General features: G+C 37.1%; 1 protein-coding gene across 1 annotated transcript in view; it reads right to left on the reverse strand.

Moving 5' to 3' along the window:
• Positions 1 to 27,511, reverse strand: part of BCKDHB (branched chain keto acid dehydrogenase E1 subunit beta) — a 218,089-nt gene that overhangs the window by 143,077 nt on the left and 47,501 nt on the right. Inside the window, exons 7-8 of the mRNA XM_059177218.1 lie at positions 2,315 to 2,412; positions 14 to 124 (exon numbers count right to left, since the gene is read on the reverse strand). Of these exons, the coding sequence (XP_059033201.1) occupies positions 14 to 124; positions 2,315 to 2,412 (209 nt within the window). The remainder of the gene's footprint in view (positions 1 to 13; positions 125 to 2,314; positions 2,413 to 27,511) is intronic.

The raw sequence follows: 27,511 nt of genomic DNA on the forward strand, positions 1-27,511 counted from the left end.
ACTATATTCATACCTTGCAGACTGTATCCACATCCCAAGGTAGTATAGTCCTCAGATCAATGACTTCACAAGACACCCCCAGCTTCTCTTGAGCCATGGAAGCTACCTCTCGGATCACGTGAACCTGAAATAAAAATAACGGAAAATAACTACAGAGATTTAGACCCAAAAAGTCAGATGAATTCTGACATCATTAACAGAAAGAGTCTCTAAAGTCAGAGGAACTTACTAGCAATGGAGAATTAAATTTGTTTTAGATATGTTGAACCCCATATTTCCCCAAAGTAATCAAACACAGATGTCCAGAAAACAGTTGGAAAGATATCCTTAATTTCAGGAAAGGAAAGCGGTCATTAATAGAGACGCTGATTGTAAAGATACCAGCACACAGAAAGTGAAGTTAGAGGAGCAGGTTGAGTTTCTAGTGAAAGCTGTGGAAGGAGAAGTAAAGGTCGGAACTCATGGGACCCTGAAGAGGACCAACATTTATGGGGAAAATGGAGAAGGAGGAACTCACTTGAAGAAGAAAAGGGGAAAAAAGGAGGAGAAGGGGAAGGAGGAGAAGAGGAGGAAGAGGAAGAAGAAGAAGAAGAAGAAGAAGCCCCAGCAGCAGAGGAGGAGGAAGAAGAGGAGGAGGTGCCTGGGTGGCTCAGTCAATTAAGTCACTAACTCTTAATTTGAGCTCAGGTCATGGCCTCAGGGTCATGAGATCGAGCCCTGAGTCAGGCTCCACACCTAGTGTGGAACCACTTGCGCAGGGTAAGAGAGGAAAGAAAAGGAAGGAAGGGAGGGAGGAAAAAGAAAAACCAGGAGACAATGTATCCCAGAAACCAAAGAAGAAGGTTTTCATGGAAACAGTTGTCTGTGTCATACAGTGTAGCAATATGGGATAAGGGTTAATTTAAAAATTAGAAAATTAGTGGGGCACCTGAGTGGCTCAGTGGGTTGAGCCTCTGCCTTCAGCTTGGGTCATGGTCTCAGGGTGCTGGGATCGAGCCCTGCATCAGGCTCTCTGCTCAGCGGGGAGCCTGCTTCTACCTCTCTCTCTGCCTGCCTCTCTGCCTACTTGTGATCTCTGTCTGCCAAGTAAATAAATAAAATCTTAAAAAAATAATAAAAATTAGAAAATTAGTAATGTTAGCATTAATAGTTTTAGTAAATCAGTGGGAACAGAACTCATAGGTATAAGAACATAAGGAAGTTAAGGAATTAAATACAGGTAGTAGAAAATAGTCATTCAAGTTTAGTGATAAAAGAAAGGAGGAAATACACTGGTATTTAAGGGGAAAGTAGGGTAAAGAATAGGTACGTTTTAGAGAGGGAAGAAATATACAGCCTTTTAATAAAAGGGACATTGAAAGGAGAAATGCATTAGAGGGAAGGGGCCACTCGTAAGTTACAGGCCTAGAAAAGGCAAAATGGAATGTGAAAGATCTGTAGAGGGAGCTCTGAAAACCACGGGACAAAAGAGAAAGAGGAGTAAAGGACTGGCAGCAGACACGGAAGGTGTGAGGAAAAGGTAAGTTATAGGACATAGCATCCAATATACTAACTTCCCTATTACAAAGAGAGGCGAAGATGCACACTGAGTGACAGAGATAAAGGTAAGAGTTTTTCCCACTGGCGGTAAGAAACCAGGAGAGCTACCTCTCCGTGCCAAAAATCAAGTGGAAAAGAGAGTCAGAGGGTATAGTATTACACATGATTTCTTTTTCTTCACTTAATGCTGTACACGTTTTCTAAAATAAGTACTTCTTTCACACAGGAAAAAAGAAAAATGGACCATTTGTTTAGAAGAAGGAGATAGAGAAGAGGTAGATATCTCCATCCAGAGAGGAGTCTGGAGGCAGAATGACGTGATAACAAGCACTGGGGAAACTAAGGCAGATGAGTACCGAGGTTCACCGGAACACAGGAAGGTACAGAATTTTGAAGCTGGACTCCTGGCTGGTGTACATAGCTGAGCAAGCATCACAAGAGATGGCAGCAGATGTGATGAAAAAGACAGAAGTCAAGCACAGAAACAAGTATGAGGACATATAATGCATGCTTCAGAAGAAACAATTTCCCATGAGTACATTTCTATCAACTCAACAGATTTGTAAGCTTCACCACATGCATATATATTTTAATATGACTGAACAGGCACCTCACCCTCAACCAGAAGTCAGTACCAGATACAGATGTAGCACTAACAAGACTTAAATTTGACCTATAAGAAAAACAACACTTTGGATTTTTATATTATCAGGATTAAAAACGAGAGCTTCCAAGCACAACACGGACATCATCAGTTCTTAGAAATGTTACCGACCTGAGTGCCCCAGGCAACTAGAGTCACGTCACTCCCTTCCTGAATGACTTCGGCCTGGGACAGGGGAATGTTGTATGGTTCTACAGGAACCTGTTCAACTAAATATAGGACAGGGAAAAAAATAAAAATTTATTTTTTCTCATGTGGCGCTTGTGCATTAAGAGAATATAAGAATTTCACTGTGGCAAGCTTTCTTTTATTTTTCTCCCAAATTCCGTAAGTTACTTAAAACAAAAATAGCATTTATTATATGGCTCTATGACAATACTACACATATGAAAAAGTTGCATGTAAATGTAGAAAATATATCAGCTACCCTGGCACAGAAGAAGGACTTTGGGTAAAAAACTAAGAAAATCTTACAGTAAGGGCTTTGGTTGACAACATACCAATATTGGTTCATTAACTGTAACGAATATGCCATACTACTATAAGAGGTTAATGATACAGAAAACTGAGTGCAGGGTATATAGAAACTCTCCTGTACTAGCCTATCCTCGCACTTTTTCTGTGAATCTAAAACTGTTCTAAAACAATAAAGTTAAAAATTTTTACCATGTTTCCACTAAAACTTGATCCGACTGAATTAAGTTCTCAGACAAGTTTTCTATCTAGAAGTTGATGTAGGAGGGCGCCTGGGTGGCTCAGTGGGTTAAAGCCTCTGCTTTCGGCTCAGGTCATGATCCCAGGGTCCTGGGATCGAGCCCCGCATCGGGCTCTCTGCTCAGCAGGGAGCCTGCTTCCTCCTCTCTCTCTGCCTACTTGTGATCCCTGTCTGTCAAATAAATAAATAAAATCTTTTTAAAAAAAAAGAAGAAGAAGAAGAAGTTGATGTAGGGGGGCTTGAAACACAAGACACACAGAGGAGGGCCAAATTTTTAAGTATATTTCATTTTTACACCATGCATCTACAAATACCTCATCAACTACCGCAGCTGACACCACCGTAAATTTCAAAGCTGAATCCTTTTGACCTCAAGAAGATTCACTAGATCAGTTCCATTAGACCAAGGAAGAATAAGCCACTGGTAAGACTACTTCATGATTATTTTTGCCCAATCAAGTACATGCAATAGAAAGACTGAATTCCAGGGGAAATCATAAGGTGAATTTTTAAATGAAATTGAGTAAGAAGTTGATGGAATTGCTGCATTATGCTGAGAAGCCTTCTTAAATTCCCACCTGAGACTAGTCATACAGTAATTAATAGCGGTGGGGAGAAGTAATAGAAGTGGTTGGGGGGAAGAAAACAATCCCTTTTGTTAACTTTCTCTATAATCTTTTATCATTGTTGCATGGGGCTTTTTTTTTAATTTTTGAATTTTTTTTTTTTTTTAATTCGATGAGCAAAGAAGGACAAACTAAAAGGTCCCATCTGTGCCCTAGTGAGTTGTCTGAACTCCACTGCCCAGAGTCCTCAATACCAACAACTTCCTGCGCGTCTGCAGGGGACAGCTTTCATGCTTTGTGTTATCCGGGCTTCTTAATCCTCTTCCTAAATTAGGGAAATGCCCCATATGATGAGGCAGGGCCCTTGGTCCACAAAAGAAGTAAGGACCCCATCTGCACTTTTCCAGGCTTCATTGCAGTGATGGCACAAAATGTGGGCTCTGCTGATCTGACACACCCAGGCCAAGAGCAGCAGCGATCCAGGATCCATCCTAGAGTACTGGTAAGAATGGAGGCTGATTCGGCTTTCACGCTCAGTGGTGGCAACCATTCAAACTCTAGTTCCATGGCACTGTTAGCTGCTGGGGCATCTTTGCAAAACCAGTTACACAGTAGAATTCTGGGTACTGCTTCTAGACATACGGCTTCTAAGCTCAGTTCTTAGGCACACCGAAGATTTCTGAGCTGTTCACTCCTTCAATACATCTTTCTGCTTATATGGGCCAGAGTTGGAGTTCTGCTTGAAAATTAAGACCCCCAACTAATTCAGTGTCTTTTCAGATGTTCATAATATTGAAGTATGCACATTCATAAACATAGGTGAATCTTTTTTTCCACATATATAATCACCCTGATCTAAAGGTCTTCTTATCATCTCTCCTTTTTTCACTTGGCAATATATTTTGGTCATGTTTTCATGTCAAAAAACATAGTTTTTAAAATCATTTGTAAGTATAATCTATCAAATTTAATAGCACTGTTATCAGTGATGAGGAAAATTCTATTTCTCGTTTTTTATTTCCAATCCAACAGCATTTCTATAACCACCCCAGAGACAGAAATGAATATTTTTTAGATCACAGATATGTTTAAATAATACACTAAAATCTACCCAACCACTCAAAGCAGATGACAAGCTAATTAACAAACCTGAGGCATAAGCTGCTTTAGAAAACTCATAAGCATTAAAAGCATTTTTTAAAGTTTTTGTATAACAAGTAAACTACGTTGAGCCCGATACTTCTATCTAAACCAGTGGGTAGGTCAATTTTTGTAAACAGTATCTTACTGGAACACAGCCATTCATTTACATATCATCTAAGGCTGTTTTTGCCCTACAACAGCAGAGCTGAGGAGTTGACAAAAGACAGCATGGTCTACAGGCTAAAATTCTACTACCTGTTCCTTTACAGAAAAAGTCTGCCACCCTCAGTTCTAAACAGTGTTTTCAGAGGTTAATTCCAGCCCATTCATGGACAGCTTAAATCTAGTATTTGATGGACAGATGAACCAACAGATACACAGGCAGACAAAGGGACACACAAACAGGGAGACAAACATTCAACTGGAGTAGTACATTCTACATAGCAGTTCTCAGTTGCTAAACCAAAGCCATGGTCAACAACGATGCTCATGATATCCAACAAACATGGGAAAGGCAGCACATAAGCTCTTTGCCATCATCAAGTCTTCTTTCCTCTGGCAGCAAGATCTGCATGCCAACAGACAAGCCTTGAAGCCAGCACACCCTGTCTTGTCAGTGAGTCAATCGTTGTCGTTCAAGAATCCTGTCTTTCCCGCCTTTTAAATCAGCTGCCAAGTGATTAGCAAATCCCTGGAACACACAGTTCTAATGGCTGGCACACCAAAAGAAATGGGTTAGCATCCTGGCCCACTTCCTTTGAAAAGCTGCCAGTGAGTGACTAACTGCTTCATTGTATTAAATAAATTACCCAGAATAATAAGACCTCATTACTTTAACACTTAATTAAGGAACAACATGGCAAACAAAGTGTTGTTCTCCATCAACAAGATCGTGTAGAGAATTAGATTCAAGAAGAGTCTCTTATTAAAAACACCCCCCTCCCAAAAAAAAAAAAAATCTACTAGATTTGCATAAATTTAATCCCTGAGAGCAGACGAATGAGAATATGTTTGTTTATTTGAACTTGGCAAACAGGTCACCCAGAGGGCAAGCCATAATTCACAGGTACTTTAGTTACACTAATTTAAAAGATACTTACTCCAAGAGACGGTTATTATTTCGAATGAGAATTCCTGCATTCCTACCCCATGACTATGTGCTTTTTGAAAGAGCACAGGTAAGAGAAGTAATAACAGAAAATTTCAGGAACCGAAGAGCCCCTATACAGTCCTATTACAGATTCCTGTTTTCGTAGCAGTGGGACCAACTGAGACCGCTCCATTTCACCAAATGCTGATTACATCCCAGTCTCAGCACTAATGAGCATTCCAGACAAGCCCTTGAGCATTGGACATATATTGACAAAAATGTGTCATCCGGAAAAATTAAGAAATCTTCCTAAGACCAAAATTTAAAAGATGCAATTTTGGGCTCAAATATCAGATCGGATTTTTTAAACATATTTTTTAAGTTCCACATATATGTGTCCCTTGTAGATGCACTTATATTCATGTTACTGTAGATGCACTTATATTCATATTACATGTGCACTTACAGGCTCATGGCATTAAGGAGTTCATTCCTGGCCCCGTTTTTATTTTCCATCCTTCCTCCTTCCTTTTTCCTTCTCATTTTGTCATTTGTTTGATTGAACACATTTTTAAAATAAAACAGTGGCCAAATGTATATGCTATGGACAATACACCTTTATTCATTTAATAGTTACTGCCTACCCAATATACGCAGACATCATACAAGACACGAATATGAAACTGAAAGGGGCAGCCCCTGTCTTTGACAAGCACACACTCAACTGGGAGTTAGAAGGATAGACAGACATGATCGGCAAACAAAAACGTGATACAATAGTGGGAATAAACCACTCTAGGAAAACAGAGGGAAGCACCAACATAGTTGTAAGGATCGAGGAAGATCACCACCAGGGAGGCCACAACTGAGAAGGGTCTTAGAGCTAACAAGGAAATGAAGAGGGTATGCCACGTAGAAAGAAAAATATATACAAAGAAATGGAGGTGTGACGTGTGTGTGCGCATCTGCAAACGAGTCAACACACATCGATGTGCTGTTTCAGGGAAGGGTGAAAGCTTTAAGTTACATACCCAAGTCCCTAGAAAAACCTTTTCAATTCTTTCTGGCTTCATATATTAATAACACATGTAGAAAGAGTCTGCAAGAAAATAATAACTCACCCTTAATGATGCAAGTTTCCCTGTGAGGCACAATATTACCATTACCGAGATAATAGGGTCATTTCTCTGCCCTGGCACTAATCTACAGTAATGCGAGTTTCCTCACAATTGCGAAAGTTGGTGGGCTTTATTCATATTGCATTATACACGATGCAGTGATAAAAGATAAATGTTCTTCTTAAAAAAAATAGAGTATATTTCTAAAATGTTACTTCATGCTGCCTGGTTACTAACAATATTGGAAATCTTCATACTTGAGCAAGTATATCTCATTTGTCAGAATTTACAGTCTAATGAAGGAGAGTGGGCAAATCCACTCACCCAAAAACCCAATTCCCAGCCCTGTCTCTGCATCTGACTAATTTGGTGATCTCTGACAAAGCAATGTATTACTTTTCTTCCCTAGCATCCCATCTGTGAACTATGGAAAGCAGCATCTGTCTGTCTGTCTGCCACATCTAGGGACAGAACAAGGACATATTAAGTTAATCACACTGTGGATATCCTTTCAGTTCTTAGGAAGAGGACAATTCTATATTTGAATTAATTCAAGGATAAAGTCATTAAAACTACAAAGAAAGTTTTCATTCTAGGGACATTTATTCTTACTCCTGTATAAAACTCCTGTTTTTTAGCCACCAACCAATCTCTCTATATTACAATTGTTATTTTCCAAATAATCTTTCAGATGAGGCTACCAGTTATGGTCATACTTTGATAATTTTCACTTCTACACCAATAATTTGTTTTGGTACTGATGTTAGAGATGAGAAACTATATGAACAAGAAAAATAAGTACAATTTCTTCTAGTTATTACTTTTAAATTATTCCCCAAACACAGTTGTATCCAATTTCCCCCTCACCTCTTCACTTCAAATTACTGAAAATTTAAAGATTAACCACTTATATTAGCAAGACCAAATCAATATACTGTTAACCATATTATTTGTCTATATAAGCTGTCATTATAATAGTTGTTATAATATTATTATCTAATGAAAAGATAAAATTACCTTTCAATAAAGAATAATTAAGTGCTAAGCTTTTCATATTATCTAAGCCATGGTGATTACAGGGAGCATGTGTGGACAGCATCAACGAATAGTTACAGATCGTGACAGATGAAAAAGACAAAGGAACAGTCTGTCCCAAAATCAAGGAGACTAAGAAGACAACAGTAAATGGAGACTCTGGATTGGATCCTGATCCAGAAAGACGACCTTAGTAGGACTACTGATGAAATTTGGATTAGGTGTCTGGAGGAGTTAACAGTATTGGCTCACTGGTAATTTCCTGGGTTTGATCATTATTAGTAGAGTTATTCATGAGATTAACACCTACAGAAGATAAATGGGGAATACATAAAAATTCTTTGTACTCTTTTTGCAACATTTCCATTTAAACTTATTTCAAAATGCAAAGTTTAGCAAAATATTAACATTAAATTTTTTAAAAGGAGGTTGACCCATCTTAGTAAGTCTCCATGGATTCTGAGAAAATACAGTGTAATCTGATGGGCAAGTATGCAAAATTATGAATGTCACTAAACACCAAGTATGGGAAACTGAGCTAACTATGAGGCATGATAGAGGCACTGTAGGTTCATACTGCCTCGTGAAACAATCTCTGTCTTTTGAAATATCAGTACAAATAGAAAATGAGTTTACTAATAAGCTATCCAGTTGCAAAAGAAGTACAACCACATTTAGTATTGTGTACATTAACTTCATGTACCTGGGTGAACTTAACCAAAGTTCTGACGATACAGAGACATAAAGATGGGAAGACATAAATTCATTATCTGTGCATGCCTGTCAGTTTTTTGCTGGAATCTCTTCACCACTAAATAAAAACCAGTAACCATCACACTGTCTAAATATAAACACAACATTCAAGTCAGAATCAGCAAGTATCTTGCATGTAACCAGGAGACTCGTCACACGGAGATACAAAAACATTTGAAACCTTACAATCATTGGTGTTATTGTTTTAGAAGGTCATGTTTTCTTATTGCTAAAATGCCACTGAAAAGTAACATCTATATTATTTTAAACTGAATGGTGACATTGAGAACATAGTGACAAACAATATTAGATGGGAAGGCCTGGACCCATTTCAACTCAAATGCACTCTAATTCTGGGGCACCTGGGTGGCTCAGTGGGTTAAAGCCTCTGCCTTCAGCTCAGGTCATGATCCCAGGGACATGGGATCGAGCCCTGCGTCGGGCTCTCTGCTGAGCAGGGAGCCTGCTTCCTCCTCTCTCTCTCTGCCTCCTTGTGATCTCTGTCAAATAAATAAATAAAATCTTTAAAAAAATAAAATTAAAAAAATGCACTCTAATTCTTTTCTTGGTAATTAATTCATTTGAAAATCCCACATTCCTAATTTTTTATGTGTGTAATGAGACAAATCAGGCTCCTTTTCAGACTAATTTGCAAACATAACACAAAAGCAACGGTATGATCAAGCAACCAACACATTCCTTACACAACTTCAAAATTAACCTCATTACATTTCCCTATCTCATTTAAGGTAACAAAAAAGCTTTGAGGCTGACAATATTGCATAATATGCATCAGTATCCTTAATTTATACACTAAAATTTAACCACTTTGTAATGTAACTTGTTCAATTTTTGCAATGACTTAGTATTTTTCCCTGTACTCTTTCAGTATGCAGCATTTAATATTTAATAAAAGTTCTCCCATATGCAATTTTACTAGCAGCTGTCCCTCATTCATGTTTAATATATTATAATTTCTTTAGTAAATGTTTTCCAATGCATTTTCAATAGCAAGGAGCTATATATGAGTGAACTTCATTCATATAAATAGACTCTAACATGGTAAGCAGCAAAATGACAAAGAAAATAATTGAATGCTGAATTTAATGGCACTATTTTAAAGTAATTCTCTACCAGCACAGGGAGAGTTGAAAGGGGAAAAAAAAACCAACCTACAAAAAGAATTATGTCAAGACAGAAAATGAAAACGTTAATTCATTGTGAACTGTAAGATATACCATCATTTTATGAACCACCAGGAATGAGAAAACTGCTCATTAAACTGGAAGTGTTGAGAATTTTACACTGTTTACAATTATTTTTTTATCAAAAGAAAGAAGTTCAGGCTTAATCAGGCATGGGTTTTATTATATATCACCCTTATATTCTAAAGATGTAACAAAATACAAGCAAAATGAATTGGTTAAGCTATTCCTAAAACTCTTTGACCTTTAGAAACTAATTCTTCTCATTCGGCTTTTGACTTATAATCATCAGTATCCATGTTTCTCCACAGAAGAGCATTTCTGTGTCAGCAAGCACATCAGTGAAGCAGCACTTTATCAATGAATCCATAGGAGAATTATAAGATTGGTGCTGGGCTCTCAAGCTAGCTCAGTATTTAGAAACAGCCTATTTCTGATTCATGCTTCCAAAGACTGTTAAATTATGATTCTTCACTTTGCCTGACCTTCTACCCATCACAACCATTTTGGAACCTCATTGTTAAAGAATAGTTCTCTAACATCTGTGGAATTTAATCTAAGCTACGGATCTAAAGCTATTCTTTTTTTTTTTTAATCTATTTCATGTAGGCATGGCTGCTGATGGATGACTTTGATATTTGTACCTGAGTAGGTAACAGCAATTACTGGCCACTGGATACGATGGTTGCAAGATGACATTGTTTTTAAGCCATATTCTAATTTCAGAGATGTTAAAATTTGAGAGGTGATGGAAATCTCAGAACCAATAAAATATGGTACCTTAAACTGGGTAGATGACTTATAAACATTAAAGTATTATTACAGATTATTTTCTGCATTTTATTTTTGATACCTTAAGTCCCTCCGTTTCCATAAATACAATATGACCCATGAGGAGCTACAATTCCTACTAGACACCAAGCATTAGCTGCTCTGCACCAAATTCCTACATGCAGAGAGTAAACAGAAAAAGGCAAATTTGGCACGGGGCACATCGGCAAAAGAAACTAAGAATGGCACAGGGAAACGAGGTGATGTGTGTCATACTGTAAAATTCATCACTGCATTATCTAACACTGAACAACAGCTGTTGGCTTCAGGAATCAGAATCCAATCAGGAAAACAGAAACTTCTCTAGAAGAATTGAATTCAGGAGATCTGTTACAAAGATACTGGAAGGGCCAAGTTGCATGGAAACATAATGTAACCTGGATGCCAGGGAGCAGCCAATAGCCCCGGGCTACTCTCAGTCATCCACAGGAGCCACTTATGGTGCTGGAATCACCATGAGCTGCCACAGAGCAGGCCAGAATCCACCAAAGGCCCCGTATCACCAATGCCTCAGAACAATGGCAGCCGGAGCACCGGCTGCGCCACTACCGCCACAGTCCCACAACGGCTCCTTTCTTCCTCCTTCATCCCACCTTCTAAACCATTCCAAAGTGCTCTCTGTTGACAGAAACTAGTTGGAAATAAGGCAGAAGATCAAGAAAATGCACTTTTCTTATTTTCAATCCCAGCATTACAAAGGAAAACACAGAAGGGCAAGTGTGAGGATGAGAGGCAATGGACAAACAGAGCACAGATTTACATTACAAGGAGCATTTAAGAGAAGAAAAGGTCACCTTTGACGAGAAATAAAGGGAATCCCAATATGTTAATAATCAAAAAAGCTAATGTTTGGAGCCCATCCTGTACCTGATGCTGTTTGGAGCCTTTTTATGTATCACCTCATTTCATCCCCACAGCTCAATACAAATGATATTAGATTCCAGTTCTACAGATAAAGAAACTGAGGCAGAGAGACATGAAATACCTCAGTGAAGTTATAAGACAGGGAGTGGTAACTCACAATCACCATGTTATACTGTATAGAAATCTGCCCAAAGTGGATTTCAGTAGCAATATCAAGTATGAACATCCCTCAAGGTTGATCCTCACCATATGCCTTAAAAATCAAGAGCAACCAATTGTATATTTTTAAAAAGGCAACACTCTGTTTTTAATATTTAAACATGTGGCACACATAATCTTTAGAATAAATAATTGCTATTTTCCTACAGACCAACCAAAGTATTAAATCTAGATTCCTCATTGACCTCCAGCAACTCACTCCCATTTTCTCAAATTAATTTTTTAGACAATAAATAGGCTTTATATTTCATAAAGCAAATATTCTTTAAAATCTCCACATACATATCCATAATTTGATATGAAGGGATTTAAAAATTATGAAGGACTCCAGGCATATTTATATAGCCAGAAATTATGACTTGTAGTCTAGTGGTTTAAATAAAATACCATTTATTTAATAAAATATTAAATAAATAATCATTTCATAACCCCAAGCTATACCTGGAGCTTGAGATAAAAAAGGATAAATTAGTAGAATCCACAAATTCAACAATAATACTGAGGAATGCTAAGAGTATTGATAAGATGAATAAATAATTTCAAGTTACTGAGAAAATTTTCCCAGCTGTAATTTTTATAAACCTGACCACTTTATTTCTATTTGTGAAGAGTAAAACTATGTGAAAATTACTAAATATAACCCTAATGGTCTTAAAAATTTTGTATTTACTACCTATCTAACCTGTAAGTAGAGAATTTATAGATCTTTAATTTTTGCTCAACACACACTTGCATACATTGAAGATGAAAACTCTGAAAGAGCCTTTTGTGTGCCTTTTATTTCAAATTTGAAATTCTTTAGATCAACTATGAAACTATCAGCTAAAAACACCCCATCTGTTAATCAACAGATCAAATTTGGCGGTGTTAATATGACTATCTATATACTAGGTCATTGACAACTGGGTCTACAAGGGGAGGTTTAATTGGAAATTTTCTGTTTTAACTTTCTTCATAAAGGACACTGTTTATCATATGTAAGTCAATCTCTGACTTTTAAGCATTAGCCTTTGTACACTTTCACACATTTTGGGAAACACATTAGGAACTGCCTGTAATCAAAAGTAGGAGACTCTGGCTTGACCTAACATGATACAGTGGACACCCAAATATACTAGGGTAGGTTGTAAATAATCCTAAATAATCTGTAAGAGCCCCTGAAGATTAAGCATGTCCTAGAGTGGTGGCCTTCATATGACCATAGACCCAGCAACTGTTTCTTCTCACCTTCTTACTAAATGTGAATTGCCCAACCAAAAGATTCTAAACCACAAGATCAATGATTCCCTCTTCACAAAATCATTTTGGACCAACTGTTCCTGAAACTGGCTGAATGCTGGCTGATCTCTCTTACTAAAGCTCTATGAAATATTTACCTTTCTCTCACTCCTGAATTTGAACAACTTGAGTTGTGCTCATGGCTCATGTAATTTAGATTTATGCTTAAGGGTGTTAATATTAAAATAAATCCATTGGAGATTTTTAAAATAATGCAGAAACATCCTTTAATCCACTACTAACATTTATTAAGCATTAGTTATCATTCAAGCAGTATTATAAATGGTTTACATGTATTAATATATTTAATCAAATGATACAAGGAAAGAAAAGTTTAATACTACTAAATTTGAAAATCCAGAGAAAAAAATGTATTATACAAAGATATAAATGACCAACATTTATTCAAGAATAAGTAGTAGTCTAGGGGTGCCTGGGTGGCTCAGTCAGTTAAGCGTCTGCCTTCTGCTCAGGCCATGATCTCAGAGTCCTGGGATCGAGCCCCACATTGGGCTCCCTGCTCATTGGGGAGTCTGCGACTCCCTCTGCCCCTCACCCATCTCATGCTCTCTCTCTTTTTCTCAAGTAAATAAATAAAAAATCCTAAAAAAAAAAAAAAGTAGTAGTCTAACAATGATAAAAGATACTAAAAAGAAAATCAAAGATGTGTCCTCAAAGTCACAAGAACCAGAAAGCTTTATGAGCAAATTATATTAAACCTTATAGAACAGATAAGTTTTAGTTATTCAGTCCAGTCTGGAGCACAGAAAAAGAAAGCACGCCAGTTAATTCTACAGGACTAGAACAACCCTGATCCTGAAACCAGACACAGTTTCTGATTCTGAAGGCAGGGGAACTATAGTCAAATTTGATATGACTACATGCTTGTGTTCATACATGTAGAAAAAAACCATGGTCCAATTTTACATATGAATACAAAGGTCTTTTGAAAAAATATTTGATTGAATCCAGCAATATGCTAAAAGAATAATGCATGATACATGATACATGTAGAATTTATCATGATGTAGGATACATCATGATACAGTAGAATTTATCCCAGGAATACAAGGATTGAGACATCAGAAAATAGATTAATGAAATACACCTCATCAAAAGATGAAAGAAGAGGGACGCCTGGGTGGCTCAGTTGGTTAAGCAGCTGCCTTTGGCTCAGGTCATGATCCCAGCGTCCTGGGATCGAGTCCCACATCAGGCTCCTTGCTCCGCAGGGAGCCTGCTTCTCCCTCTGACTCTGCCTTCCACTCTGTCTGCCTGTGCTCGCTCTCGCTCGCTCTCTCTCTGACAAATAAATAAATAAAATCTTTAAAAAAAAAAAAAAAAAAAAGATGAAAGAAGAAAAACCATGTAAACATCTCATAAGATACCTAGAAAGAACTTGATAAAATGCAACACCTTGGGAGAAACAGGAGGAAGGGGCCTTTAAGTTAAAAAAAGAGAGAGATTTCTTTAGTATGATGAAGAGTACTGACCAAAGCCCTGGTTAAGAAAGGAGGAGACGCCCTTATAATAATAACAAAAACAACAATATATGTCTTATCAATTATTGGGGAAAAAAGAGCTATACCTATCATTAGCTATAGAAGATAAGATTTTTCACCCAGAAAGTTTAAAACACTAAAGTAACTAAAAGTAACTAAAATATTATTTGAGAATTGGGTATTCTCAAGGCAGTATCAACATACAAAAATCAATAGTTTTTTTATATACCAGTAATAAAAACCTATTAGAAACATGTAATAGAAATATCCCCAATCTTAATGGCAAAAAAAACCCCTAAATATCTAATAATAACCCTAAAAACAAATGTGTCAAACCTAATGGTAACATCTACACAATTTACTTGTAGACATAAAAGTTTGAGTGGATGGAGATAACCATTTTCCAGGAAAAAAGAATCATTAGAGTGAAGACACAAAAAACAGAAATAAAATGCTCTAATATTTTCTGTCTACTTAAAGACCTTAAAACTATATATAATTTAGAAATAATAGGTTATATGCTGCTTTCAATGACGTCTAATGTATGGGCACAGATACTATGGTGACATTTCCAAGAAGGTAAAACTATTGAGATCCAGTTGTTGCAACATGGACTTGTAACAAACCAACACTTTTCATGATGACAAAATACAGGGAAAAAAAAAAACACAAGAATGAGCAAAAGTCTGACACATGAGACAAGAGAAATGCAATACTTTTATCTTTAGTATTCTCAAGTTAAATCTCTTACAAACATTTCCAACTTCCATTCTAATCTTTCAGGCTATAAACAGCTAAATTGTAAGTCTTGTCTCCCCACAGTACCTGTGTCAATATACCTTATCCTTCTAGTTTTTCCACTGCTATTTAGACACATGCAGATTCTGGCTTCAATCATTTATTTTCAGAGCTTAATCAATGAATATCTGAGGCTTATGAAAAACAAGGATGGAATTAAACATAGGTATTATAGTTTAAACAATAAAGAACATAGGCTTGTAATTTTCTCCTTCCACATATGTGTGTGTGTGTATACAACATATATATGTTTACCTCAACATTGTTTGGAATAAGAATTTACGAACAACTAAAAGTTCCATAATAGGAGAAAGCATGAAATTCTTCTGCATGTGCCATAATTTATGAACTAAAAATCTGCTAAATCACTGAAAATGAATACACTGCAACACATCCAAAATAAATTGTAAGTAAAGAAAATTACAGAATAGTTATAATATGTTCTTATTATTGTATGTTTATATATGTTCTATAGATTCACAGATTTGAATAGATGCAAATGCATGGGAAAAGATTTGCAAAGTAAGTTAGAGAATGATGTCTATAGAATGAGGGGCGCTTGGGTAGCTCAGGTGGTTGAGCATCTGCCTTCGGCTTGGGTCATGATCTCCAGGACCAGGACTGAGGCCCACGTCAGCTCCCAGCTCCGTGGGGAGTCTGTTTCTCCCTCCGCCTCTCCCTCCCCCATTTGTGTTCTCTCTGTCTCTCTCTCTCAAATAAATAAATAAAGCCTTAAAAAAAAGAACCATGTCTATAGTATGATCTTATATAACTGTTTATATGTAAATGTGTTCCATACGCTCACGCATGCATGCAAATATACATGCATACAAAAAGATCTGAGAAAAAGAGTTGGGAGTAAGGAAAAGGAACTTTCACTTTCTGTTCTATGTAGCTCTATGATACTTGAACTTATACAAAAGTACATATGATTAATGACAATGAATTTTCTTAAAAACACTAAGTAAATCAGTCTATCATGTAGCTTAAGCTTAGTCAATGACAATGCATCCAGTTGGATTTGGCCAATGATCAAAAACAGACGTCTGTCCAATATCCAAAATTAGTCTGAAAGTGAATGTCAATAATATAAAGAATATGCCAAGAGTATAATAAAGTTTCACTGGGCCCTATCTCATGAAAATTTCAGTTTATCAAGGCAATCACAGAAGATATACAAACAAATTTAAAGGTTAATTTTGTACTTCAAGTCTATTAAAAAGCTTTTGATTCTTTTTTCTACTTACTAGATCAGGCCTTTTTATCACGGAAATAGGATAATAATCTATTAGCTGCATGCCCTGTTTGTTTTGGGTTTATAATAAATGCTATTCCAGGGGCCTCTGGGTGGCTCAGTTGGTTAAGTGACTACTTTCGGCTCAGGTCATGATCCCAGGGTCCTGGGATCAAGCTCAGTATTGGGCTGCCTACTCAGCCGACAGCCTGTTTCTCCCTCTCCTTCTGCCTGCTACTCTGCTTGCTGTGCTATCTCTCTCTCTCTCTCTCTGTCAAATAAATAAATTTTAAAATGTTAAAAAAAAAAAAAATGCTATTCCAGAGGTGTCTGGATGGTGTCTAGGTGTCTGGGTGGCTCAGTTGGTTAAGCATTTATCTTCAGGTCATGATCTCAGGGTCCTGGGATTAAGCCCCGTGCTGGGCTCCCCACTCAGTGAGGAGTCTGCTTCTGCTTCTCCCCCTCCCTCTGTACTTCTTCCCCCCACTTATGCTCTCTTTCTCTAATAAATAAATGATCTTAAAAAATAAAATAAAATCAATGCTACTCCACATGGTTAAGATAGAAGTCCACATGACTAAGTCATAAAGAAAAAATATGAAATAAAAAACATGAAATATAAAAATTCACTTGTAATCAAATAAGCAAATACTGAAATAAATTGACAGTAATAATATCTGTTCAGAAGTACAGATAAAAGGGACACCTGTGTGGCTCAGTTGGTTAAGCGGCTGCCTTCGGCTCAGATCAGGTCCTGGGATCGAGTCCCTCATCGGGCTCCTTGCTCGGCAGGGAGCCTGCCTCTCTCTCTGTCTCTGCCTGCCACTCTGTCTGCCTGTGCGCGCGCTCTCTCTCTCTCTCTCTCTCTCTCTCTGACAAATAAATAAATAAATAAAATCTTTTTAAAAAACAAAAAGTACAGATAAAAGTCTGGCAGTATGTATAATAAAAGGCCAACAGTAGTTGGGGAATGGATTTGTGAGCTCCTTTTTTCTTCTCTTTAGCACTTTTTAGGAGTTTCAGTTAGCAGATAGGAAAGACTGAAAACCAAGTGGTGTGCCAAGTCAGTCAGCTAGGCTGGGAGTAGAGCCAACACTTCAAATTCAGGTAATCTGGTTCAAGAATCCACATTCTGAACCCAGAGTTTATTGGATTACCCCAGGGCAGAAAAGATGCCTACAGGAAAAACAAAGAACCTGATTAGGCACCTAATGTGTCCAAACTTAATGAAAATGGGTTATATTGAGGAAATTAGGAACTTTACTGGTAATAGGAACATGAGCTTAAATTAAGCAAATGAAAAAAAGAGAGAAAACATTATCTGGTCCAGAGAAGACAAGAGTTATATATCAAGGAGGCAATAAAATGCCCTTATTTTTCTTTTTTTGTTCTGCTGTAAATTATATCAATATGATGATCATAGTAATGTGAACATTAATGATCTGACCAAAAATTACACTAAATCCAAGAAGATACTGAGAGAAGTGTGAATATGTTGAGAGGAAGGAATGGCACATGCTGGAAAAAAGAAGGGCACATAAAATAGCTAAATTCTAGTAGGAAATTAAAAATCATAATCCCTAAAATGTTAAAAAGCAGTATAAGCACATTCTTTACAAATAAGATAAATTATGAGAAAAAAGTACTGAAAGAGTTGAAAAGAATCACCTATGGGAAATAAGCACAGATTTTGTGAAGGCTGAGGTAAGAAACTTCTATTTTTTGTCCTAAGATATATTACTTGACTTTTTAACTTCTGTAAAAGTGTTAATTTCAATTTAAAAACTAATTCAAAAATATCACAAAGAACTGAATTCTCTCGCATGATTCAATTCTTGTCATTGAGTGTAACTAGTATTAAATGTAGTTGCCTACATCAAGATAATCCTCGGGGTGCCTGGGTGGCTCAGTGGGTTAAGCCGCTGCCTTCGGCTCGGGTCATGATCCCAGGGTCCTGGGATCGAGCCCCGCATCGGGCTCTCTGCTCAGCAGGGAGCCTGCTTCCTCCTCTCTCTCTCTGCCTGCCTCTCTGCCTGCTTGTGATCTCTGTCAAATAAATAAATAAAATCTTTAAAAAAAAAAAAAAAAAAAAGATAATCCTCTTCATGATGCCAACCAAAACAAATTTAAAAGGCAAAAATACTCTTTTGAATACAGTGTTACTGGAAAAAAAACATTTTTAAAGTCTTCTACCACTCAGAAGCTACTTAAAAGAATTTTCTTCTCTTCAAAATATATGACTTCGTATATAATCAATGTATTTGCTAAAGAAAGAAAAAAAAAAGAAGAAAAGAAAAGCCCTTCGATACCATTATGACCTATTTTTGCTTGAAAGGGTCATCTGAATCCTGGAAATGAAGCAGCAGAAGGCTTTTAGTCTTTTTTTCTCCCCACTAGAACAACCATAGATGAAAGCCGTATTTCCTTCGTTATCACTGATATCATAAATCAATTTCAATTAAATAAAGCCAAAAAGCTCAAAAGAGATAAAAGCAAAACTTCTCCATAAGATGCCTATATCTGATAATGTCATACTGACTCATTTTCTTTTTGAATCATAACTGTTTTGCACATTTCTGACACTGTTTACATTGCTCTTCTAGATCGGTCTTTTCTAAATATACAGCAGCCACTTTTTGAAAGTCTGATCGCATATACCTATCAAAAATTAGAATAATACAGAAATATTTTCCTTCCAAATTTAGAAGATACAAGTTCTACATTTATTTATTGTATATTCAAAATAAGTAGAAACAAAATTCAAGAAAATTGCTGCATAAAGAATGTATTACCTATTTTTACTTTCATCTTTACAGTTCATTAAAGTTACTGGCTGAACGAAAAGAAATCACTTCTCTCTGTTGTAGACCAGACACACGGGGAGTCACCACAGCACAGATGTTTGAACATACAGAACAGACTAGGGACCAGGCCCCAAAAAGAGGGAATCAGGGAGGTCAAGAAGAGTAGTGACAAGGACAACTGCTATGCCTTCACCAAATGGTTTCACTCCCTCTCCTCAAACTGCAGGAAGAGACATTGCTCTAGCTGGGAACACAGAACTAGGTCCCTTAATGAATGCATGAAGCACAAGCCCCATCCATAACCACACTGGATTTGTGACATATATAGTTTTCATAACCTTCAGAGAAGCAAATTAATCCCATGTCAATGGAGAAATTAATGCAGTGTATATTCAAACCTTGAACTACACACACTGTAAGATCTTTACAGCCTCAAAGCATGGCTACCGATAGCACAGATTTCCATTCAATTAAAAAGTAGATCCTTTGGCCAAATTAATCCGAAAGAAAAGAGAAAGGACCCATATTAATAAAATTAAGAATGAAAAGGGAGAGATCATGACTAACACCAAGGAAATAGAAACAATCATCAGAAATTATTATCAACAGTTATATGCCAGTAAGTTCAACAACCTACATGAAATGGATACATTCCTAGAAACCTTCCACTACTGAATCAGGAAGAAACTGACAACCTGAATAGACCAATTTCTAGTAACGTGATTGAAGCAGTGATCAAAACCCCCCAAAAAACAAGAGCCCAGGACCTGACGGATTCCCTGGAGAATTCTACCAAACATTCAAAGAAGAAATAATACCTACTCTCCTGAAGCTGTTTCAAAAAATAGAAACAGAAGGAAAACTTTCAGACTCTTTATATGAAGCCAGCATTACCCTGATCCCCAAACCAGGCAAAGACCTCAACAAAAAGGGGAATTTCAGACCAAATCCCTGATGAATATGAATGCCAAGATTCTCAACAAGATACTAGCTAATAGGATCCAACAGTACATTAAAAAGATTATCCACCATGATCAGGTGAGATTTATCCCTGGGATGCAAGGGTGGTTCAACATTCGCAAATCAATCAATGTGATAGAACAAACGAGTAAGAGAATAGAGAAGAACCACATGGTCCTCTCAATTGATGCAGAAAAAGGCATCTGACAAGATACAGCATCCATTCCTAATTAAAACTATTCAAAGTATAGGAATAGAGGGAACATTCTCAACTTCATAAAATCTATCTATGAAAAACCCACAGTGAATATCATCCTCAATGGGGAAAAGCTGACAGCCTGCCCTTGGAGATCAGGAACATGACAAGGATATCCACTCTCGCCACTGTTGTTCAACAAAGTACTAGAAGTCCTAGCAATAGCAATCAGACAACAAAAAGAAATAAAAGGTATTCAAATTGGCAAAGAAGTAGTCAAACTCTCTCTCTTTGCAGATGACATGATACTTTATATGGAAAACCCAAAAGGCTCCACCCCCAAACTACTGGAACTCATACAGCAATTCAGTAATGTGGCAGGATACAAAATCAATGTACAGAAATCAATTGCTTTCTTATACACTAACAATGAAAAAATAGAATCGATTCCATTTACTATAGTACCAAGAACCATAAGATACCTGAAAATAAACCTAACCAAAGAGGTAAAGGATCTGTCCTTGGAAAAACTACAGAACACTCATGAAAGAAATTAAAGAAGACACCAAAAAATGAAAGAGCATTCCATACTCATGGATCGAAAGAATAAACATTGTTAAAATGTTTATACTGCCTAGTGCCATCTATACTTCCAATGCCATCCCGATCAAAATTCCACTGGCATCAGTCAAAGAGATGGAACAAACAATCCTAAAATTTGTATGGAACCAGAAGAGACCTTGCATTGTTAAGGAAATGTTGAAAAAGAAAAATAAAACTGGGGGCATCACGCTGCCTGATTTCAAGCTTTACTACAAAGCTGTGATCACCAAGATAGCATGGTACTGGCACAAAAACAGACACATAGGCCAGTGCAACAGAGTAGAGAGCCCAGATGTGCATACTCAACTCTATGGTCAAATAATCTTCGACAAAGCAAGAAAAAATATACAGTGAAAAAAAAGTCTCTTCAATAAATGGTGCCTGGAAAATTGGACAGCTATGTGTAGAAGAATGAAACTCAACTATTCTCTTACACCATACACAAAGATAAACTCAAAATGGATAAAAGACCTCAACATGAGGAAGGAATCTATAAAATCCTAGAGGAGAACATAGGTAATAGCCTCTTCGACATCAGCCACAGCAACTTCTTTCAAGATATGCCTCCAAAGGCAAAGGAAACAAAAGTGAAAATGAACTTCTGGGACTTCATCAAGATAAAAACCTTCTGCACAGCAAAGGGAACAATCAACAAAACAAAGAGGCAACCCACGGAATGGGAGAAGATATTCGCAAATGACACTATAGACAAAGGGCTGATATCCAAGATCTATAAAGCACTCTTCAAACTCAACGCACACAAAACAGATAATCATGTCAAAAAATGGGCAGAAGACCTGAACAGACACTTCTCCAAAGAAGATATACAACTGACTAACAGACACATGAAAAAATGTTCATCATCATTAGCAATCAGGGAGATTCAAATCAAAAACATATTGAGATACCACCTTAACACCAGTTTAAATGGCCAAAATTAACAAGACAGTAAATAACAAGTATTGGTGGGAATGCAAGTTGGTGCAGCCACTTTGGAAAACTGTGTGGAAATTCCTTAAGAAATTAAAAACAGAGCTACCCTAAGACCCTGCAATTGCACTTCTGGGTATTTACCCCAAAGATACAGATGGAGTGACAGAAGGACCATCTAAACCCCAATGTTCACAGCAGCGATGGCCACAATTGCCAAACTTTGGAAAGAACCAAGATGCCCTTCAACAGATGAATGGATAAAGAAGATATGGTCCATATATACAATGGAGTATTACACCTCCATCAGAAAGGATGACTACCCAACTTTTTTATCAACATGAACGGGACTGGAAGAGATTATGCTGAGTGAAGTAAGCCAAGCAGAGAGAGTCAATTATGATATGGTTTCACTTACTTGTGGAGCATAAGGAGTAACATGAAAGACACTGGGAGATGGAGAGGAGAAATGAGTGCGGGGAAATCAGAGGTGGAGACAAATCATAAGAGACTGTGGACTCTGAGAAACTGAGGGTTTTAGAGGGGAGAGGGTAGGGAGTAAGGTGTGCCTGGTCGTGGGTACTATGGAGGGCATGAAGTGCAAGGAGCACTGTGTGTGATGCATAAACAATGAATTTTAGAACACTGAAAAATAAAATAAAATATTTTTTAAAAAGTAGATCTTTTTAATTCTGTGGGTAAATCTTTAAGACAGCAGATTTCTGGGCATGAAACTAGGATGCTGGAGAAAGTTGTTTCATTTACGCCCTCCATTCAATAAAGTTTACATTGGATGTAAAATTGGGCAATGTTAGAAAGAAGGCAGCCTCTGGGGTCAGAACGTCTTGGTTTAAACCTAATCACCACATATTCCTCTGCGAGCAACTTTCTTAAACTCTCAACTTCGGTTTCAGGATACCACCACCCTACAGGGCTCCTGTGATGATCAAATGGAACCAGTGGTGCCAAAAATGCCCAACACCTCACTCTGGAGACAGACAAATTGGGTTTGAGATCTAGCTGGGTGGCTTTGAACAAGTTGCTTAACTTCCCTGAATGTCCAGAAGTCCCTTGTGGCAACAGTATTTTTCTGATAAGGTTGTTATGAGGATTAATTGAAAGAGTTCTATATTGTATAGACAGAAAGACTATGTTAGCACCTCAGTGTTCAAAAAGTGCTGAAAGATGAGGCAGAAACACACATGGATTATCCAACTTAATCCTCTCAACAAGCTTATGAAATAAATTCTATTACACATAAACAGATAGGGCTCCTATTTCAGCCATTAGGATGAAAGTAGCATTTATATTAAGTTATATTAAGTTATAAAGGCTGTTGAAGATATTAATCAAACTAGGGATATCTTCATATTAAAAGAGAAGAATGTTTTCTCTACCAAGATGATGTATTATGCCAGTCAAGATTACCTATTCTATTGTTAAAGTCTACAGAGGACTACAACTCAAAAAATATTAAATAGGTTAATAGGTTTCCCTCAGATCCTTCCATTTAGAAAGAGAAAGAGTAAAGGAACAAAATGGTGAGGATTTTCACTTTTGATTTCTTTTTCTCCCCTTCTTTCCCACAATCTTTTGCTAAAGAACATCATTCACTTAAGCAGTCAGGGAACTTGGCCCCAGTCCCACGACCTTCTGGGCAAGACAACCAGAGAAAGTGCAGCTCTGTCCCCACATATAAAATCCCAGAAAAGTCAGAATAGCTGGACTTGAGCCTCATATCCATCACTGGAGACCATGGCAGTCCCTTTAGAACCATAAAAAGTGGGGTAAGAGCAGTGGCAATGGGAAGAATAGGCCCTAGCAGGAAAACAAGGGATGAATAGACGGTTAAAAAAAAAAAAAAAAAAAAAGCTAAATGAGAGAGGTGTGAGCTAAAGCCTCTACAATTAAATCAGTCTCAAAGGCATTTAGCAACATAAAAAATGTAGATAAAATTCCACATTACAGGAAATTCTTTGAGTTAGGAAGTTTACTTTTATAGATGTCAAATATTTTGGCTTCCTAAGGAATTCTTTATCTGGTATCCTATAAATACTTTATTTCAGGAATTATGTATAGAACATGACTCAAAATTTGAAGAAATAACAGCTTACCTCAATGATGAGGAAAAAGCGAATAACAGATGATGCTTTCCTAAAATTTCCTATCCACCTAGTTGCATTGATGCAGTGGCAAAATATGCCAGGAAATTACTCCTCAACAAAATTCTATTAATGAACATTATTAGAAAATGCCCTCTTCTATTCGAATCCCTGGCATATTTAGGCCTTCTTGTCCTCCCTTCCTATTCAACATCTCTCTCATACTTTGCTTCTCCTTATTTCTCTAGATTACATGCCGCTGACTTCTTTGGCCTTATCGTTCAGCTAATTCTCCCTTGGTTTATAATTTCTGGTTAAACCAGGGTTTTTTTCTTTATTTTTCTTTTTTCTTTTTCTGTGCCAGTTCAGTATGCATCTAAAATAAATACACACACAGATACCAAACATTCATTTTAGGGCATCTAATCTACCATTCTAGTATTGTCAGACAAGGAACTTTTATTCTATCCTTATTCAGAACCTCCCTCTGCTTTTCCCTCCTGAAATTTATTTAGACACCAAGCATTTCATATAATCTAAGAAATGTCTAGCCCATTCTCCTCTGCTAATTCAGGCCCTCATCATTTCTGAGACAAGCTGTTAAGACCTCCCAGCTCCATCTAACGACCAGTCCTTTCCTCACACTAAGGTTTAGAGGTAGTAAGAGCCACACATCAGTTCTAGACATCCGTTGGATTCCAATCCATCCCAGAAGGTTCTAACTTGCCCCTGTTCTCCCCTACTTCATGTCCATCTTCTCTGCCTGACAGTCAACCCAACAGATTTCAGCAGACAGCACCAAACACAGAAGCAACAATTTTCATAGACTGTTCAGCTTCTATAATTATATATATTACAGCTATATATTCTTCACTAGATCTTGTGTTTTGCATCTCTGTTCAAACCTTGACCAATAGGGCAGTATCTAGAGATCTGCTCATTCCTTCCAAGAGCTGCAGTATAATCCACTAGATGGGTACCACTTAGCTTAGTCAAGCAACCCCAAGTCCCCTAGTAATGGACAAATGGGTTATTTCTAGTCCTTGCTCTTATAGTGCTGCAGTGAACATTGATATTTTTTCAGACTTTTATAAGTTATCTCTGAAATAGATTCTCAGAGATAGACTATGGGTCCAAGGTAATAATCATTACTGCTATCAGTTCTCTTCCTTCCTTAAAATCTACAACTTCTTCTGGGAACCATTCAAGCAACCATGGCAGATACTGGTAGTTGTTAATATCCATCTCCCATCATCATATAATAAAATTTTCAGTTGGGTACTAAGCTAAAGGCAACTTTTCTCAGCCTCCCTTGTGACTGCTGTGGCACCATGATGAAGTCCTGACCAACAGACTATGCACAGATTTAATAAGTATAATTTCCAAATCATTCTTTAAGAGGAAGAGAATTCTCTTCCCCTCTCCTTACTTCCCCCCTTCCTTGTGGCTGAAATGTTTCTTTGATGTTGGGAGCAGAGCAGCCATTTGGGACCAGAAGCCAAAAAGTCACAAACAGAGAAACCAGACAGAAGGATTCTGGTATCCTGACACTTATGTGAGAGAGAAACAAAGTTCTATCTTACTTAAGGCCTTACCTTACTTACTTAAGGCCTTATTGTAAGCCTAAATAATATATCTAACTTTTGTAGAATCATCTACTTCAAGAATATATCTATGTTTAAGAGGTCATTCCATAAATAAAATATAAGGGCTCACATACATAGATTTTATAAACATTGCATTATACTCATAAGTTACCTTATATAAGACTATGTTCCGTTTAAGTAAGATTACTTAGTAATTAACATAAATGGGCTATAACATAATGAATACAACTTCCAATTATTTTTGCAAAAGATTGCCAGGCTAGTATTTAAAATAATGCATGAACCTTCCCACTATGAATTCCTTTAAACAACTCTAAATGTAAAGATTCATACCTTTGGTCTATGCTATTTTAACTATTCCCAAATGTATGCTGAAAATTCAAAAAGAATGTAGGAATAATATTCAACCTCTTAAATTTTTATTTATGGACACTAAAAGTCTTCCCATTGCCACCACTTCTAAGTGGCCTCTGTGATAAATCTAAAGTATCTTCTTTCATTGTGTTATCTGATTCTGTTAATACATTAATGTCTTCTACAAAGCATCTCAAGTTACTGAATCAAAAATGCTCCATTCCTTTTTATATCATTCTGAACAACCGGAAGTTTGACGTTTCCTCCAGCAGCGTGAGGTAGATCTGAGAGATGAACAAAGATGGAGAGAGCCACTGCATGGAGGCCAATGAAGAATCAGTGGCAGAACAGGCAGAGCTCCCCTGCTCCCTCCTTCCCCTCCAATAAAAGCAGCAGCCAAAATACGGTCAACTGTAAGACACCAATTTGAACCAGAAGCCAAGTCTAAGAAAACCATGGGATAAGAGCATCCTGAATTCTATATAAGAGCCAAGAATAAAATAAGATAAATGGAGATGGACAGCATCAGTTACTGCTTCAGAATTGATACGAAACATTGGTTCTCAAAATTTAGTTGGAGTTAGAGTCACTGGGAGGGCCCTAAGAGACAGCTGAGCCTCACTCGGGAGGTTCTAAATCAGCAGGACATGAATCAAGGCCTGACAATGTGCATTTCTAATAAGCTCCCAGGAGACTTAGGCTGCTGGTCCAGGGATCAGCTCCAGAGAACATGGATGGATATGAAGGTTTTGGTGGCTAGCTCTTTTCTCCTAGACTACTTTCTTCTGCAGAGAAACTCTCTAGCTGTGAAAGAACCTGTTCTACTCTTCACTGATCCCCTGGATCTAAGGAGAGATTCAGACTTAAAATCCTTGAAATGGCACATAATCACTGGGAAACTTCTGAAAACTTTTGAACCCCATTCCTCATCAGTGTTTTTCATAATCTCTCTCCCAGTGCCAAGGCTACAACAAATTTCTCAAGCTCTTAGCTGAATTCTGTAATATTATACATTTCCCTTTCCAATCCTGCTTTCAAAATTTGCAGCCAAATGAATATTACTTTCCTAAGTTTCTTTTTCACTCTCCATTTATTAAATATGTACTAAACAAAAATCTGCATTAGTTGATAAGCTAGCACAGTTGGTAGGACTTAAAATATAATATCCATAGGGGATCTAAAGTAATTAACAATCAAATAGCTACTCAGTGTACACTATCTGTGTATTCCTATTCACTTCAAGACTTTAAATTCTTATGTTACTTTTAATTCCATAATGACATACACATCACAACAGAGTTCCCAAAAAATGTAAAGATTCCATTTAAAATATGTTTAACTTAAGAGCACTGGGACTCTGAAAAATTTCCAATGAAAGTATAAAATGGCATAACTCCTTTG

This window comes from Mustela lutreola, chromosome 6, assembly GCF_030435805.1.
Source record: "Mustela lutreola isolate mMusLut2 chromosome 6, mMusLut2.pri, whole genome shotgun sequence".
NCBI lineage: Eukaryota > Metazoa > Chordata > Mammalia > Carnivora > Mustelidae > Mustela > Mustela lutreola.